Here is a 13,531-nt window from a genome sequence, read left to right as displayed (position 1 = left end):
GATAAAGGTTGTGAAGTTAACCTCGCAAGTACTGTCTTGGTTGAAAAATTGAATCTTCCAACCATTGATCATCTTTGACCTTACAAGTTGCAAAGTGATAGTGGTGATATTTGGGTTACTAAGCACACACTTGTTCCTTTTCGTATTGGCCAATATGTGGATGAGGTGTTGTGTGATGTAGTTCCCATTCAAGTGACGCATGTGCTGTTAGGACAATGGTGGATGTTTAATCGAGAAGTAAAATATGATGGATATACTAATAAGTATTCCTTATTAGTATTCCTGATGGATATACTAATAAATCTGATCACTCTCTCTCTCTTCCTTCTCAAGACTGCCGACCAGCTCTCTCTCTCTCTTAAGCTTCATTGTTCTTCATTTTACTTCACAAAGCTTACTTAAACCACCACCAAAACATCTCCAAATTCAACCAAACTTGCACCACACTTAGCTTAACACTAGGAGATCATTTTGAGCTGCAAAAAGGGTGCTGGAAATCACGGTTTCTTGAAGCATTTCAAGGGCCAAAAATTTTGATCTAGTACATTAAGAAGGTATAACATGATCCATCACCTTAAACTTGATTTATAGTAGTAGATATGCATCTCTAAGTACTTGCATGTAAGTAGATGACTTGATATTATTGGAAAAATATGAAAGTGGGCTCTATGAACTCCCACTCTTGGGTTGTTGCTGACTTGATGATTGATGGTGGATATATTGTTGGTTTAGTGGTTAAAATGATGGATTAATGGTGTGAAATTGATAGAAACATCATTGGGTGCAAGATGCAAAAGTTTCCGATTTTGCCCCTGCCTTGTTCGGCCATTTTAAGGCCAATTTTTAATGATCTAATGGCTTGAATTTGATGTTTATATGACGTATTAGATGTGTGAAAAATTTCATTGAAAAATAATGAGGTTTGGTTGGGCAAACGAATTTTTTTTGTGAAACTAGCAAATCTGGAAACTGTTCACGTATGGCTTTGACCAGCGGTGGTGTTTCGGCCATAACTCCGTCCCCGGATGTCGAAATCACGTGCCGTTGGTGGCGTTGGAAACTAGACATTTCAGGCTTTAATTTGAGATAAAATGCACCTTCTGATTCTTTGTGAGTGAGCCGAACCAAACGTTTTAAGATCGCTGTCCTGTTGCTCTGTTCAACTGGAATGAAGTGATAAGGCAGCAAATTGATGCCCGATTTTGAACTAGTTGGGTGCCAAATTTTGAAATGATTTCTTCTGTGATATTATAGCCCTATGAATGTATTTTTCAATGACATAAATCATGCTCGATTATGAGTTAAAGTTTGACTGAGTTGTGACCAAAACAAGAGGACTGCCCTGTTTTGGAAAAACCGTAATACTTGGACTGGTTTGGGACAAAACCTGGGAGTGATCTTATTAATTGAAGTTCTTGATGCTAAACACCTACCAAAGGTATCATGAATGTATCTTAGACCTTTATTTCAAAAATGAACCATGGTTGGATAGCTTTCTTGATTAAACGATTTGAATTGGGAAATGAAGTCAAAAGACAGGTTGCCTTGGAAATTTTCCTGAACTTTGGATGATTAATTAACTATCTTTCCGAAGGTATTTTTCCCTGAAATTTGATAGAGAGATACCTTTCATATAGGAGTAACATACTGCAAAATTTTAAACCAATCCAAGTTCTTTTTGACACTTAGCTAAGGTTCCAATTTTTGGAAACTCAAATCTGGAAATTGTTCACCAGACTTGAATTTTCCCAACTTCGAGCTACCGTATCTCGGTGCTCGAAACTCCAATTCTCAATCCGCTTGTTCTGCCCTAAACCTTACTTACACCTCTAATTGAGTTATAAATTTCAAGGGCTAGCTTGCAACGAGTGAATTCTGCCAAATTTCCAAAATTAGCGAAAAAACCAACCTTAGCTCAATCCTGAACATTCTGGAACAGTGATTTCAAGCTCATTTTTGAGTACTTTTCACTTAGATTCATGGAAAAGTGTCTTCTAAGAACTTTTAAAAATTTCCAAAAGGTTTCCAACGGTATAAAGTTCTCCAATTTTGGACTTATATCGAGAGAGATACGAATTTTCAAAGATTTATAATAAAACTGAAAATTTTCAATTTTCAAGGCAAAGGAGTTTTTCCAAAACTCTTAATTCTCTTAGTATTATTCAAACGTTTTGCCCTCGATTTTCATGATAAAAACTCAAATAATATTGTACTTAATAAAATGCAAGTTGAACCTCGATTTACGAGTAATTGAGGTTCATTTTGTGAAATATTCTTTAGATTGTACTAGTGTACAATCTTCCTTGATAATTGGGATATTTGAGTGATTATCCACTATTAATTGCCAGGCGCACAAGGAGACCTTCAAGAGGATCTTACAGTGGACACTTGAACTTCCAGAAAATAATTCTTATTGAATTGCTCGGTGAGTGTCAAGTGTGTGAATCCTTGATACTTGCTTATTTGTGGTAATTGTTGGAGATTTTAAAAATAAGGGCGGGTGTGTACTTTATCACACTCGTTCTAATTTCAAATGAATGAATGAAATGTATTGAGTGAATGAATGAAATGCAATGGTATGTTATAACTACATACGTCGTTGGAGTGAATCTCCTCGACTTTCAAATGAATGGGGGACGCCCAAACTCATAGGCCGACCTTGGACTCGAGCCGACAATGGGCTTGGTCCGGAACCTGGGCGAGCCATGAGATATATAAGCTCGACCTAATGAGAGGTCTTGCTTGGCATACTCGTGGAGTATCGCCTTATAAATGACTTGTGGGCCCTGGAGGTGTACGGTGGACGGAGGGAAGTAAGTGGTGATCTACGGAAATGGAAATACTGACCCGGTTGACGGAGGGTCATCGCGGGAAGGTATACGAATGACATCGGCAGAGCGAGTGGAACTTAGCTCCTGAGAACTACTATATCCTTGAATTGTTTCTGATTACTTTTCCTGCTCGAATGGTTGATTATTGAAATATCACGGTTTTATTTAATAAATTTGGGATTGCTATTTGAACAATGTGCTTGAATGTGTGTTCTTGGCCTCACGAGCGTTTAGCTCACCCCATAGTTTTGTTTTCCTTAATAGGACCGAATCTCGGAGAAGTATGGAGAAACCCTTCGTTGTACTTTTGTTTAGGATTTCTTCTATATTTTGGCTAGGCCCTGGTTTGGATTGTACTTTTGGAATTGAAATGTAAAATTTGGGCCCTGACGTGTAATTAGAATTTAAGTCGTATTATGATTACCCGATGTACTGGTTACATGTTAAGTGACTTGTTAAGTTGAACGCTTCCGCATTATTTGTACTCATGTTACTCTCTTCGAAATGTTCGGTTTGGTTTTAAGAGGAATGGAATTGCTTGAGTCCTGGCGAGAGCTAGGCAGGCGTCCCGCGGATACCCTTTGGTTCGCCTTAGGGAGATGTGGGGGCGCCACAGAGTTGAGCTGTGAACTTTTAGCTCATATTTGCAGATTTCGTTAAGTTTTTGTGACACCCCCACTTCTCCCCAAGGCGAACCAAAGGGTATCGGCGGGACGCCTGCCCAACTCTCGCCAGGAGTCGGTACAATTCTCATTCAAGCTTATTACAATGATAACTAATACGATGAGACAAAGTAAGAAAGTGAAGTCGTTCCCATATATATATAAATATCCGATCTTACACCACAATTCAAGAGACAGCCACTTTTTCCAAAATATACAAACTTCCAAGATCGTCTAATCAATTACAATCAAAACCCTAATACAAAATTGACTCAAGTCGGCGGTTCCTTACTACTTTCATTCCGGTTCCTATTAAGGAAAACAAACTAATGGGGTGAGCCAATACTCAGTGAGGTCAAGAAATACGATGCAGGCACGTAACCCAAGTAACAGTAATAATCAGTAAGTAAAATCATAACGTTTAGGTAATTAACATTTCAAGCAAGTAAAAATAACCAGAAACAATTTAAGGATATGGTAGCTCTCAAGAGCTAATTTCAACTTGCTTCACCAGCCTCGATCGAATACCTTCCCACGATGACACTCCGTCAACCGGGTCGGTATTTTAAATCCGTAGATCTCCACGTACTTCACAGGTCCATCCACCATACACCGCACCGGGCCCGAACATTTATAAAAGGCGCTACTATTCGAGTAGGCCAAGCGAGATCTCTCCAATAGATCAAACTTACAGTTTTTCTCCAATAGAAACGCGCACTAGTGGGACTGACCCACGGCTAGTGGCAATGGAAATGAAATGCACACTAGTGGGACTGACCAACGGCTAGTGGCGATGAAAATGAAATGCACACTAGTGGGACTGACCCACGGCTAGTGGCGATAAAAGAAATGCGGGTACGCATGAAGAAACTGTATAAGGCTTGCTTGAAAAATTATCCAAAAATTTGCCCCAGTGTGATGAATTGGTCAGTGGGATTAAACCCGAGCCTGCCGAGGTTGGCGGGATAAAACCCAGTTCCAACATGATATAAGCGGTCAGCGGGATAGAACCCAGTTCTGCCGAAGTTGGCGGGATAAAACCCAGTTCCAATGTGATTTTTGTGATGTTGGCGGCACAAAATCCAGGCCCAACGTGGTATAAGCGGTCAGCGGGATAGAACCCAGTTCTGCTGAGGTTGGCGGGATAAGACCCAGTTCCAACGTGATATAAGCGGTCAGCGGGATTGAACCCAATTCTGCCGAGGTTGGCGGGATAAAACCCAGTTCCAACATGATATAAGCGGTCAGCGGGATAGAACCCAGTTCTGCCGAGGTTGGCGGGATAAGACCCAGTTCCAACGTGATATAAGCGGTCAGCGGGATAGAACCCAGTTCTGCCGAGGTTGGCGGGATAGAACCCAGTTCTGCCGAGGTAGAATAAAACACACACGCTAGTGAGATAGACTCGATGCTAACGGTGGTGGAATGAGAACGCACACGTTAGTGAGATAGACTCGATGGTAACGGTGGTAGAATAAAACGCACACGTTAGTGAGGTAGACTCGATGCTAACGGTGGTGAGATAAAAACGCACACGTTAGTGAGATAGACTCGATCTAACGGTGGTGGAATGAAACGCACACGTTAGTGAGATAGACTCGATGCTAACGGTGGTGGAATGAAAACGTACACGTTAGTGAGATAGACTCGATGCTAATGGTGGTGGAATGAAAACGCACACGTTAGTGAGATAGACTCGATGCTAACGGTGGTTGAAGTCAGTGAATTCAATGTGGTTGTTAAGAATGGGGAATGGAAGGGTGCGCGGCGGGCGCTGAGATCAAATTGAAATTTGTCATGGAACAAGAAATTAGATTCAAGTTTGATTTTTTTTGAGAATCTTTTCAAAAAAATAATTTGCCCCAGTTTCCACCAATTATTGCGCAACCGATCAATTGATTTGCATTACGACATGATTGCTCCTCCTTGAAGCCTTGATTCGTAAGATTTTGATTACGCTCCTTCGTCGATTTCAGCCATGGATACCTGCACAGGGGCTTACCAAAGTATGACATGCACTTGAATTTCATGAAAAGAAACAGCGTGATTGATCTGAAAAATGCATTATTTGATTCTTGGACGGAATCCTCAATTGGACTACAAAAATATTTGTCCCCGTGTGGGCTTATTCTCACGAATTCTCATAACAAAAATTTACCCCAGTATGGGCCATTTAATTGCAAAAACTTTTTTGGATGACTTTCCATTTATTTGAACACTGTAAGAAACTATGTTTCCAAAAAGAAAATTTCATGATGAATTTCTTGAAGTAATACCAAATTACAGAAGATTTCTTCCTCACCTTGGCATTGGTGCTTAGGGTAACGGGTCACCATTTGCAGAACCAATCAAGTGGACGTTATTTCTGATTTTGAGGTGGCTAAAGGAAATGGGAGGTCAAGATTTGTCTTATTCTTGTGCCCAAACTGTATGTAATCACATCTTAGTGAAAGCAAATAATTTGTCACCCTTATTTCTTAAGAAAACGTAGTCCACATATAAGCTTTACAGGCTTGCAACAATATGGACGGAAACGATAGCTAAACATGTGAAAACTGGTTATACCCTTATGATCATGAGTGATTGATGGATTTTCTTATGAGCATAATCCTCACTTTGGGTTGTCATGAAGGAATAAGTCAACGATGGACTTTATGAGCTTGTAATGTGGCTTGAAACGATAGTTAAAGGATAAAACTTTCAAGGACATTTCACCGAAGATCGCATTTTTCCCAAAATTGCCCCTATTTTGAACTCAAAGATCTCAGAATTTGTTTGTATTCTTCTCATCATTCACCAGGGATTTCAGAGTCGAGTTTTTTACATTTACTTTTCTTGCTTTGCTTTTGCTCCCTTTTCTTTTCCCTCAACTTGGTGGGTTTTCACATGGTGAGTAGCGTCAACCCCATACCCAGGCAATTCAGAAATACAGCTAAAATTTTCCGGCATCAGAAATTTTCTTGACAGGGTCATTGCAAAGAACAGAAGTCAGGACTTTCGGCTTTTGTAATGGGGTCAGGTGGGGTGCTTAGAAAAGTTAAGGCTTGAAGGCAGATTTCAAGAGTGGTTTGAAGAATCTGAGATCGCATTGTTGCGCCAACCCTATTTTAGGGTTAAATCAGAATTTGCCCCAGATTATACTCAATTGAGGCTTTTCACTTTCATTTTCTTTCTTCTTTTGACTTTTCGGCCTTTTGCCATTCTTTGAAACTTTCACAAAATTTGCCCCAATTTATTTTGAACTGAGGTTCTCTTTTCTTCTTTTGCTTTTGATTTTGTTGCATTACCACTTTTCACTTCTTGAAACTTTTCTTTTCCAACTCAAACTTGCCCCAGTATGGGGCTTGCGATTCTCAGGGGTTGCCAAACGAAATAATTTGTTCTGAAGGCTCAAAAGGGATAACTAGGGATAGAATGTTTGATTGGAAAAGAAGAGGGCCTGACTTTTATTCCGTCCCTTACAATAACTCCGAAAGGAAACTTTCATTAACACGAAATTTCTTGCATGTATCTGAATTAATTGACTGAAGAAGACCCTTGTTCATCCATATTTGTGAAACATAGGCGATCCACGCGGACAAAACTCTTCCTTTTCCCTCTTTTCTTTTCTTTTCAAAATTGAAACCCAGGTAGAATCAAATTTCCCCAATTCGCGGTTCCCTTTCCCCTTTTTCTTTTTTCTTTTCAAAATTCCCCAATGTGGGGTACGATCGTAAGTGCTTTGAAAAGAACCACCAATTTTAGCTCAAATGAGGATGCAAGGGATGATCAGTGTTTAGGTTGTAGAAACGACGGCCAAAGCATCATTCTTACACCTCGTGACAACCAAAGTAACGAAATGGTCATTGAAAATCCATTCCCCTTTTTGACATTTAAAAATTTTCCAATATAGGGTAGTGATCATTAGGGCTCTTATTTGAAACGAAATTATTCTTTCAAAGGCTCAAATGGGAGAGCAAATGATAAAATGTGTATAGATAGAGAAATGAATGCTTGAAGTATCATTCCAAATTTTTCGAACAAATAAGAATAATGCACATTTTTGCTTTCACTTAGATGTGAATTGAACCGGATTAAATGATATTACATATTAAAGTGTAACGTTTTACTATCGTCAGTTTTCTCTCTAGTCTGGTTTCCTTTTTTGGTAACTTTCGCTAGGGTTTCTCCCGGATGTATGGAGGGTCCTCCGTGGCCGCCGCCGGCTGCAGGGGGTGCCGCGGCCTCCTCCAGGTCCTTCGCAGACGTGCTCGCTGGCCCCTGCCGGTTGGAGTCGACTATTCCGGATCTGGGGTGTTCCTCAACGCATAGAGGGGAACCTGGTTTGCAGCTATCCCAGAAGGAGTTGCAGCTTCTCTCTACTCCGTTTCAGAATGCGTTAGTTGGCAGGTTTCCTTTTCGCCGCCCGCCTATGGAAGTCATTAGGCATTTCTTTGTATCGCTAGGTCTGAAGGGGGAGTGTGATGTTGGCCTTCTCGATCTTAATCACGTCCTCATCAGGCCGTCGTCTGAGGAGGATTTTACAAGACTTTTCTTGCGCCGCTCCTGGGTCGTAAAGGGCGCGCAGATGCTGGTTTCAAAGTGGACGCTGGACTTCAAAGCTCATCAGGATTCTACGTTCACCCCTGTGTGGGTGTCCTTGCCGTCGCTTCCTTTGCCTTTGTTTAACAAGCTGTACATTGCCAAACTGGCGGGTTTCCTGGGAAGGTTTCTAAAGATTGATTCTGCGACTTTAGCGCTTAAGCGCCCGTCCGTGGCAAGGGTGCTCGTTGAGATGGATGTTTCGGTGTCTCCTCCCCACCGTATTTGGATTGGAGAGGATCAAGAGGGTTTCTGGCAGTCGGTGGAGTATGAGAGCTGGCCGAAATTTTGTGGTTTTTGCACTCGTTTTGGTCATGAAGTTGGGGAGTGTTTTAGGAAAAACCCAGATCTTATGCCTTCCAAATCTCTAGGCAAGAAGGGTGACAAGGCAATGGCGGTTTACAGACCTAAGGTAACCACTGGTCAGGCGTCTGCGCAGGCATGCCCGGGTATTCCGGTTATGGAACCTGGGGTGGGTTCCCATGATCTGGAGGTACCTAAGGCTGATATGGGTCAGGTGGCGCTTTCTCCCGCGGAGGAGCATCGTGACCCGGGGTTAGACAGCATGGAGGCGGCCGCTGGTGATCACACAATTTTAGAGGAACTCCGTGGTGGTGTGGAGTTTGGTGGAGACTCGGTAGCGGAGGGTGGGCTTGCTGGTGTAGCCTCTTTGGCTTTGACGGATATGAATGCGATGGAGGATGCTTCTCCCCATTTTTTAGTTTCGCGGAATGATGATTGCGAAAGGGTGGTTTGTCGGCAGGAGGCCGGGTGTGCGCCATCCTCCAATGCTTTTGCTGTTTTGCAAGCTCTTGCAGACACGGAGTTCCAGGATTTTGAGCGCATCCCGTCCAGGTCTGAGACTCATGCTCCAACAACAAGGCCGAAACACAGAAGACAGTACTCGGACGGGGATTTACCGGGTGAAGTGGCACAATGGGCTCATCTTAAGGAGTTTCATCGGGTGTTGCATCAACGGTTGTCGCCTGCTGGGGTGCAGGGTGCTGCGGCGCAAGTGGAGCAGCAGCAAGAAGCCGCGGGTAAAGGTCACCTTGGGGCTAGGCACAAGGGAGGTCGTTCGGCTAAAGCATCGTCCAACCAGGTTCATATCTTATCTCAAAATCCTTATTCGTTGCGGTCTCATGTTAAATCCCATTAAGATTGTTGTGTGGAACATTCGTGGGGCTTCTCGCAAGGACTCACTCAGATATCTACATAAGATTTGCAAAGCTAATAGAATACGGATTCTAGTTCTTCTAGAACCATTGTCGGATACACCGCAGCTAGAGGTGGTTCGCCGGTTTCTAGGTTTCGACAAAGCGTCGGTAGCATTGAATAATAAGATATGGGTTTTTTGGTACGATGAGTTGTCATTGTGCTTCAGGGAGATGGCCGAGCAGCTCCTTCATATGGGCATTTCTTTTCCGTCTGCGTGCTCGATTCAGCTTTCGGCTGTATATGCACGGTGCTCAAGGGTGGGGCGACGCGACCTGTGGGCGGCAATGGAAGAATTGGCGGGCTCCGTGCGGGGGCCTTGGTTACTGGCAGGGGATTTCAATGTCATTACCACTGTGGAGGAACGCGCGGGCGGTTCTCCTGCCAATGCACGGAACATTGAGGAATTTAATGCTGCCATTGGCACCTGTGCTTTAGAGGAGGTTCCTTTTGATGGGTCGTTATTTACATGGACGAATGGTAGGGTGTGGCAGAGATTGGATAGGGCTTTGATGAATCGGGAATGGGCTGAGGGGTACGATCTCTCCCATGTGTCTCATTTGTCCAGAGGGCGTTCGGATCATGCTCCGTTGGTTATTACTGCCAACAATGGGAGACAAGGGAAAAGTTCTTTTAAATTTTTAAATGTATGGCAGAGGCATCCAGGTTTTATGGAGGTGGTCCGCCAGGGTTGGGCGATGCCCGTGGAGGGGCTGGGTATGCCCAAATTCCATAATAAATTGCGGGCGGTAAAAGGCAGCCTGCAGGCATGGAATGTACAGGTCTTTGGTAATGTTTTTAACAAAGTGAAGGAGGCGGAGGCTGTTATGAAACAAAGGGAGGAACATTTTGACAAGGAGAGGGATTCAGTTTCCAGAGCAGAACTGGAGGAGGCAAAGGCGGCGTATGCAAGGAGCTTGGCAGTGGAATGTGAGTACTGGAGACAGAAGTCGGGCATCAAATGGTTGCAGGTTGGGGATGCTAATTCGGCATACTTCCATTCTCGTTGCCGCCAACGCCGAAGTTATAATTTTGTGGCCCGCATTAAAGAGCAATCTGGAGCATGGCTGGAGGATATACATGATATTAGGCGGTCAGCAGTGGGGTTCTTCTCCTCCTTGTTCGCATCTGATCAACACGGTTTTCTCCCTCCTGCACTCCCGTTTTCGCTCCCTCAATTAACGTCGGCAGATAATGACATGTTAGGTGCCTTGCCTGGAATGGAAGAATTGAAGGGGGTGGTTTTTGCATTGGATGCAGATAGTGCACCGGGTCCGGATGGGTTTGGGGCAGGTTTTTACCAGGTGTGCTGGGATATTATTAAGTCTGATTTATTGGAGGCGGTACAGGCCTTTTTCCAAGGTATGCGGCTGCCTAGGTGCTTTACTAGTACTTCCATCATTTTATTGCCTAAGGTGGCGGGAGCTGGGCAGTGGAAGGATTTCCGGCCAATAAGTCTTTGCAACGTCTGCTCGAAAATTATTTCCAAGCTCGTCTCGGATAGGTTGGCTCCGGTTCTCCCTACCTTAATATCCCCGTGGCAGACAGGTTTTGTGCCAGGTCGGGGGATAACGGATAACATTCTTCTTACGCAGGAGCTGGTGGGGGATCTGGATAGGCGGTTGAGGCACCCGAATCTTATGCTAAAATTGGATATGGAAAAGGCGTATGACAGGGTCGAATGGCCTTTTCTTTTGTTTATGCTTCGGAAGTTTGGGTTTGCTGAACATGTGGTAGGCATTATTTTTCGCTTGGTGTCTAATAATTGGTTTTCGGTCTTGGTGAATAGAGAGCCGTCTGGATTTTTTAAGTCCACAAGGGGTGTTAGGCAGGGTGACCCGGTTTCTCCTAGCCTTTTTGTGTTAATTGCGGAGTTTTTAGGCCGTGGGCTGCATCATCTCCTGGATTGTCAGCCGCACAGGCGGTTTGTTTCGGCAGGGACAGTAGTCCCCTACCTGGCCTTCGCTGATGACATGCTCATTTTCACAAGATGTTCAGAGGAGTGCTTGTCTGCTCTCAAGGCTTTTCTTTCGGACTATCAAGAAGCATCAGGACAAAGAGTGAATGTCACCAAGAGTTCTTTTTTCTTGCCGTCATGGGCTTCTCCGGGTCAGGAGCAGTTGGTACATAGGGGTCTGGGTTTCAACAGGCAGACATTTCCTTTCACTTATTTGGGGGCTCCTATATATAAAGGTCGGCGTTGTGGTATCTTGTTTGATGGAATTGTTTCCAAAATGAGGAGTCGCCTTGAACATTGGAGCACGAAATTGCTATCTTTTGGGGGTAAGCTCGTTTTAGCACGGCATGTCCTTGCTTCGTTGCCCATGTATTTACTTCAGGTGTTGAATCCTCCCAAGGCTGTGCTCCTTAGGCTGGGTGTTCTTTGTAATTCCTTTCTATGGGACCAAAACGGAGAGAGGCGCATTCATTGGTCCTCCTGGGATAATTTGTGCTTTCCTGTTGACGAAGGGGGCCTGGGTTTCCGCTCTTTCAGGGACATGGCGCGAGCTTTCTCCGCTAAATTGTGGTGGAGGTTCAGGCTTGGAACTTCAGTTTGGGCAAAATTCATGCATGCCAAATACGTCAACGGTTGTCATCCAGCGGACGCGGCGCCCGTGCGTCCTTCGACGATTTGGAGGCGTCTTCAGGCGATACGTCCCATGGTTGAGCCGAGCATTAGGTGGTGTTTAGGGGATGGTTTGGTGGATTTTTGGAAAGATCGCTGGGTTCTTCATGAGCCTTTGGAGAGTGTGGTGGTTCGGTCTGATTATCCTCACATCCTTGTCTCCGAATTTATTACTTTGCATGGTTGGGATGAATTGCGGCTTGCCCAATGGGTCCCGAGTTTTGTCATCCAGGCTCAGAAAGATAGGATGGTTTGGCTACCTTCACCGACGGGTTGCTTCTCGGTTAAGTCGGCATGGGAGTTGCTCCGACAAAAGAGGCAGTATTCCTTGGTTGACTCACTGTTATGGTCTTCGGTGTTGCCAATGAAAATGTCGTTTCTCGCTTGGAGAGTGATGTGCAATTTTCTTCCTTTGGATGTGACCTTACGGTCGCGAGGTTTGTCTTCTCCCTCTAGATGTGGGTGCTGTTATCGGGAGGAGGAAGACCTTTTGCATGTTTTCTTTACGGGCCCGGTTGCCTCCGAGGTGTGGCGGAGGATGTCTGGCCGTTTTGGTTTTCGATTGTCCAATTGCTTGGGCATGGCGTCAGTTTTTAAAGCGTGGTATTGGACGGCAGCAGATCCTTCGAAGGACCATATTCGGACGTTTATGCCAGTTGTAGTGTGCTGGTTTCTTTGGTCTGCCAGGAATCAGGAGCGTTTCTGCGGTGTCCGTTGGGGGGTGACAAGATCATCTGCGAGATAGACCATTTCTTGGAGGGGCTTGGGAAGGCCAATTTGTTCCGTCGGTCGCACTTCAACGGAGATGGTGATTGTGACTTGCTTCGTTTGGTCACTACGCCTCCGCGGCGGAGGATCCCTAGGGCGATTATGTGGGAAAAGCCGCCTTTTGGTTTGCTTAAATTGAACTCGGATGCCAGTGTGAAGCATGGCAGGGCCACGGGTGGGGGGCTAGTCCGGGATTATCAGGAAAAAATGATTTTTGCTTTTTACAAGGAATTCGGGGACTACAATGTGTTGGAGGCAGAAGGTCTGGCTTTACTGTTTGGTTTGCAGTTGTGTTCACAACGGGGGCTTCGCCCTTCGCTGGTAGAAGTGGATTCTAAAGCCTTGGTGCAGTTGGTTGTCTCTGGGGTTCTTGCTAAGTGGCCTTTATGTAATTGCTTGAGGAAGATTAGGGGTCTTCTGGAGGGTTTTTCAGCTACTATCGCGCATGTTTTCCGTGAGGCCAACTCGGCGGCAGACAGGCTAGCGGATATGGGAACAATAGGAGTAACGGAGTATGACCAGTTCCAGGAGCTGCCGGCAATCGTCCGGGCCTCGGTTGTCCTGGACTCACGGAGTGTGCCTGGGGTTCGTTGGATTAGCGAGGGGGGTTAGGTTATGTTTGCCTAGTCTTTACATTGGGGAGTCGTCTCCCCTTGTTGTAAGCTTTCGTTTCTAATAATATTTTGGGCTGGCATCCCCTCCCCGTGTACGGGGTTTTGCTAAAAAAAAAAAAAAAAAAAGAATTGAACCGGATTAGACACAGTGAACATTTTCAAGCAGAGGTTGCCCCAATTTGCAATTTACCAATCAATATGACTGATTTTTATTTTGGGGTTAATAGAAGTGGG

At 44.4% G+C, this 13,531-nt stretch overlaps 1 protein-coding gene across 1 annotated transcript; it reads left to right on the top strand.

Moving 5' to 3' along the window:
* Nucleotides 1-7,670: 7,670 nt before the first annotated feature.
* LOC140038433 (uncharacterized) lies at nucleotides 7,671-13,295 on the top strand. Its single transcript, XM_072083789.1, has 3 exons — nucleotides 7,671-9,176; nucleotides 9,235-12,441; nucleotides 12,603-13,295. The coding sequence occupies exons 1-3, from the start codon at nucleotides 7,671-7,673 to the stop codon at nucleotides 13,293-13,295; spliced, it is 5,406 nt and encodes a 1,801-aa protein (XP_071939890.1).
* Nucleotides 13,296-13,531: the final 236 nt, after the last annotated feature.

This window comes from Coffea arabica, chromosome 3e, assembly GCF_036785885.1.
Source record: "Coffea arabica cultivar ET-39 chromosome 3e, Coffea Arabica ET-39 HiFi, whole genome shotgun sequence".
Taxonomy (NCBI): Eukaryota; Viridiplantae; Streptophyta; class Magnoliopsida; order Gentianales; family Rubiaceae; genus Coffea; species Coffea arabica.
The sequence above is the reverse complement of the archived record's forward strand: the minus strand, read 5'-3'. Positions and strand labels throughout refer to the sequence as shown.

Bases quoted from the DNA above. Each gene is read 5' to 3' on its own strand.
- LOC140038433 (XM_072083789.1), top strand. From the start codon at position 7,671: ATGGAGGGTCCTCCGTGGCCGCCGCCGGCTGCAGGGGGTGCCGCGGCC. The intron at 9,177-9,234 runs GTTCATATCTTA...AATCCCATTAAG, and splicing joins CTAAAGCATCGTCCAACCAG to ATTGTTGTGTGGAACATTCG. The intron at 12,442-12,602 runs GTGTGGCGGAGG...TTGGTCTGCCAG, and splicing joins CGGGCCCGGTTGCCTCCGAG to GAATCAGGAGCGTTTCTGCG.